This window comes from Gracilinanus agilis, chromosome 3 (genome assembly GCF_016433145.1).
Source record: "Gracilinanus agilis isolate LMUSP501 chromosome 3, AgileGrace, whole genome shotgun sequence".
NCBI classification, from domain to species: Eukaryota; Metazoa; Chordata; class Mammalia; order Didelphimorphia; family Didelphidae; genus Gracilinanus; species Gracilinanus agilis.
The window spans coordinates 8,745,015-8,749,255 of record NC_058132.1 but is presented as its reverse complement, the minus strand read 5'-3'; the positions used below and the strand labels follow the sequence as shown (position 1 = coordinate 8,749,255).

Genomic DNA, 4,241 nt, shown 5'->3' with positions numbered 1-4,241 from the left:
TCCGGCTCGTCAGGTCGTTCTTGACCCCGTTGTTGATGAGGCGGATCAGCTCCGATGTCGAGTTCACCAGCACCGAGATGAACAGGTAGCCCTGGGCCAGGGAGCCTGGGGCCTCACTCTGGACTGCCTCCCAGCCCTGGCTCCCCTGGGCCCCCCTGACCCCCCCAAACTCCCCATGGTACCCCTCAGCCACCCCCGGGCCCCCCAAACTCCCCATGGCACCCCTCAGCCTCCCCAGCCCCCCCAAACTCCCCTGGGTCCCCCACCCCCAACACTCACAATCTGCTTCTCCGTGTACTTGTTGGAGCTGAGCAGGTTCACGGCCTCCATGTGGCCAAAGTCGATGTCGTGGCCCAGCAGGAAGATGAAAAGCAGCTTACAGACGTACTTCTTCTTGCTGTAGCCATCCAAGGCCTTGTCCCCTAGGAGGAGGGGACCAGAGGAGGGACTAGACTGGGCGGACAGGGCACAGGAGGCGGGCACGAGGAAGCAGTGGGCCCTCAGCCACCCCCTCCACTTACCTTTGAACTTGGACCGGATATTGGCCAGCTCCTTGTTGATCCTCTTGACCTCAGCCTCCTTGCTCTTACCTGGGGTGGGGAAAGGTCCAGATCTGAAATCTTCCCCTCCTCAACAAAGCCTCTCCCAAAAGAAAATGCCATCCTGGGCAGCCTCCTTGAGGTGTGGAAGGGCCCCTCGAGGACATGTACTTAGAGTCTCTCATTGAACAGAAGGGGAAACCATGGCCTGGAGTAGGGACTTGTCCAAGGCCACACAGCATATCAGGGGGAGAGTCTCCTCTTCCCACACCAGCCTGTCCATCCTTCACTCTCCTTCTTAATCCAAAGAGCCTGGCGTCAAGAAGACCCGAGTTCAAATGCAGCCACAGATACCTCCTGGCTCTGTGATCCTGGGCAAGTCACTTCTCTGCCTGCTTCATTTCCTCATCCATAAAATACGACTTACAGTAGCACCCACCCCACCAAGTGTGGCAAGGATCAGATAAGATAATACTTGGGAAGCACTTAGCCCAGAGACTAGGACAGTTTTGCTGTTCAGTCATTTTCAGTGATGTCTGATTCTTTGTGACCCCATTTGGGATTTTCTTGGCAGATACTGAAGTGGTTTGCCATTTCCTTCTCCTACTCATTTTACATATGAGGAAACTGAGGCTGACAGGGTGAATAAAGTGATTTGGCCAGAGTCACAAAGCTAAGAAGTGTCTGAGGCCAGATTTGAATTCGGGAAGTTGAGTCTTCCTGAGTCCAGGCCCAGCACCATGTCCACTTGCAGTACAGAGCAGGAGCTCTACAAATGCTTCTTCCCTTCCTCCCTGCACAATAGGTCATCTCTCTCCTCTAGGCCTTTGTCTCCCAGGGCCTCCGGCCTGCTTCAAGGGTCCCCCTAAGTGAGATCTTTCTGGCAATCCTAGTGAGCAGTCAGCGTCCCACACAAAAATTCCTGTTATTGAAATAAAATTGGTCCAGACTGAATAGGACCTTCTCTGTGAACGTGCTGTATTGTCTGTCAGCTCCATGAGGGACAGGGCCCAACTCACTTTGTCTCTGGAGCTCTAGCACCTGGCACCAAGGAGGTCCTTAGCAAATGCCCACCCTTCAACCTCCCCCTGAGCAGTTTAGTATCTCCCAAGGTGGCCTGTGCCACAACTGGACAGCTCAGAAGAGGAGAAAGACCTTTTTGCCTCCCAGGAGTCCTCAGCCTTCCACAAGACAGCCTAAAGACTACTCCTGTGCTCCCTGAGCTTTTTCTTCTCCATTCTTTGTTCCTGTCCCAGCGCCACCGGACAGAACTCCTAATGGGTCTGACCAGGTCAGAGTCCAGACAGCTAGGCTGGCAGTCTGCTGATCAGCCCCCCATCCCGTCCATGTGCTGTGAAATGTTTTTAGACAAAAGCCAGGAGTTTACATTTACTTTACATTCCTAGGTTCTCCATCCTTCCTGAAGTGTGCACTCCCCATTTTTCTCCTTCCTGTTCTTTCTTCCCAACTCAAAGCCCAAAGGCTCCTTACCCTGGCTCCTCTCTCTTCCCCTGCCAGACCCTCACAGTGGATGGAGCTGAGCACTAGGCCTGAGTTCAAATCCAGCCTCCGATACTGGCTGTGTGACCCAGGGCAGGTTCTGTCTCAGTTTGGTCAATAAATGGGAATAACAGCCCCTACCTAGTCCCTTCCAGAGAGGCTATAAGGTTTGACTAGCACATCCAGTACATTTTCAGCTCACTATGTGTGCCCAAAACTGAACTAATTCTCTTCCCCCTAAATCCTCCCTTCTTCTTCCAAACTTCCCTAGTACCCTGGAGGGTACCACCCTCCTCCCAGGCCCTCAGGCTCCCATCCTGGGCTCTTCACTCTCTCTCTGCCCAGATGCAGTAAGGCAGCAAAGTCTGTCCCTTTCACCTCTGCACTCTGTTCTGACACTGCTCCCGCTGGGGTGCAGGCCCCCATCACCTCACACTTGGGCTGCTGCCTCAGCTCTCTCCCCTCCAGCCCATCCTCTGTTCGGCACCAAAGTGATCTTCCTAAAGCACAGCTTCAATCAAGTCACCCCCCCACCCCCAAACTCGGTAAACTCCAGTGGCTCCCTATAGCTTACAGGTACAAACACAAATGCTCTGCTTGGCATTCAAAGCCCTTCATGCCCTCGCCCCTCCTTCCCTTCCAGGCTTCTCACTCCCTAGATACTGCTGTAATCTTCAATCCAATGACACCTGCTTTGGGGCTGCTCCCTGGCTGGACATTTTCCCAACTAAAATCCCACCCTCTTCAGGAAGGCGTCCACGGCCTTCCCTCTGTGGTTATTTAACCCGTATACAGCTTTGTCTGTCTGTCCACTCGCCCAATGGGCTGTAAGCTCCCGGAGGGCAGGACCTGGCTTCTTTTCTATCTCCAGTGCCTGGCACGGCGCCTGGCACCCAGTAGGTGCTTCTCCAGTGCCCATACCCCCATCCATCCCATGGCAGGCCTCTGAAACCAGGGGGAGGGGGCCTTCCTCCACACTGTCCCTGAACGCCCCCCCCCCGCCCACTCGTGGTCTGCCCCACCCCTTCCCCATCCGTGGATTCCAATCTCGCCCTGTTCTTATCTAGCTGGATGACCTTGGGCTCGTCCTCAGTTTCTTCCTCTATACACTAAGAGGTTGGCCCGAACCCATTCGTGGTGTGGTCAGGGGAGTGGGCTGCTGGGGTGAGCCACGGCGTGGTAGGGGAGGGAGCGCGCAGCACTAGGGAGCCCTAGCAGCTTCTGGAGCTAGGAAGGACTGGGGCGTGGCCCCCTCTCGGTCCCGCCCCTCCCCCGCCCCCGCCCCACTCACAGTTGCGGATGTCCGAGATGAACACGGCCAAGCCCCGCATGCCGTCACCCTTGGACACGGCCGGCATGATGGCGGCAGGGGCCCCCGGGCTCCGGGGCTGGGCCGGGAGCGTAGAAGGGCGGGGACGGGGCCGGAGCCGGGGCCAGGGCCGGGACCACCGGACGCTCCTCTCCTCGGTGCTGAGGGAGGAAGGGAGGGACCGCGGCAGGCAGGCAGGCAGGCTGGCAGGCCGCAGAGACGCCCCCTCATTGGGCCGCCGCCCCCGCGTCTTCCCGTGCCTATTGGTCTTTGCCGCAGTCGCCCCGCCTTCCTCCTGTCTCCATTGGTCCAGGCTTACGTCGTACAGAGCCGTCTCCGCCTCACCCACCGCCCATTGGCCAAGCTAGGCCGCTGTTTCCGCCCGGAGGACCGGGTCGGGGAAGCGGGAGGACGTAGGGGTAAGGGGAGGGGTGGGGCGTTGCCTGGGAGACGGGTGGAGTTCAGCTCCCTCAAAGAGCCCGCCCCCAACTCTCCGAGCTTTATTCCTATTGGACAACCTGATAAACTTCCGCCATTTCCAGCGAATCGTACAAAAGAAAGCTAAAAGTGGGGGAGGGAAGAAAATATGGACCAATCATGATACAGGTCTCCTCCGCTACCAACGGGGATTGGTGAAAACCAGGAGGTATCCGTGATTGGCCAAGAGGCGGAGCGAACTGGGATAGGTGGAATGAGGCCTGCAATTCCCTGCTGCAGAAAAGGGGTCAGGGTAGGGGAGTGTGAATTCGTGAACAGCCAGCGGTCACATACGGGCGAATTGAACGTGAGCCTAGTCGCTGTGGGTTTGGGAAATAGTGCCTGAGACTGGATGGTTTGAATCCGAGGAAGTACCTCCCCCCTATGATTCCATGGGCTTTTCCTTCGTAACTACT

At 56.8% G+C, this 4,241-nt stretch overlaps 1 protein-coding gene across 1 annotated transcript in view; it reads right to left on the bottom strand.

Moving 5' to 3' along the window:
• The window catches only part of LOC123240713 (AP-2 complex subunit alpha-2-like), a 65,475-nt gene extending 61,916 nt beyond the window's left edge, over positions 1 to 3,559 (bottom strand). Inside the window, exons 1-4 of the mRNA XM_044668433.1 lie at positions 3,331 to 3,559; positions 522 to 590; positions 280 to 422; positions 7 to 91 (exon numbers count right to left, since the gene is read on the bottom strand). Of these exons, the coding sequence (XP_044524368.1) occupies positions 7 to 91; positions 280 to 422; positions 522 to 590; positions 3,331 to 3,397 (364 nt within the window). The 5' untranslated portion in view covers positions 3,398 to 3,559. The remainder of the gene's footprint in view (positions 1 to 6; positions 92 to 279; positions 423 to 521; positions 591 to 3,330) is intronic.
• Between the last annotated feature and the right edge of the window lie 682 nt (positions 3,560 to 4,241).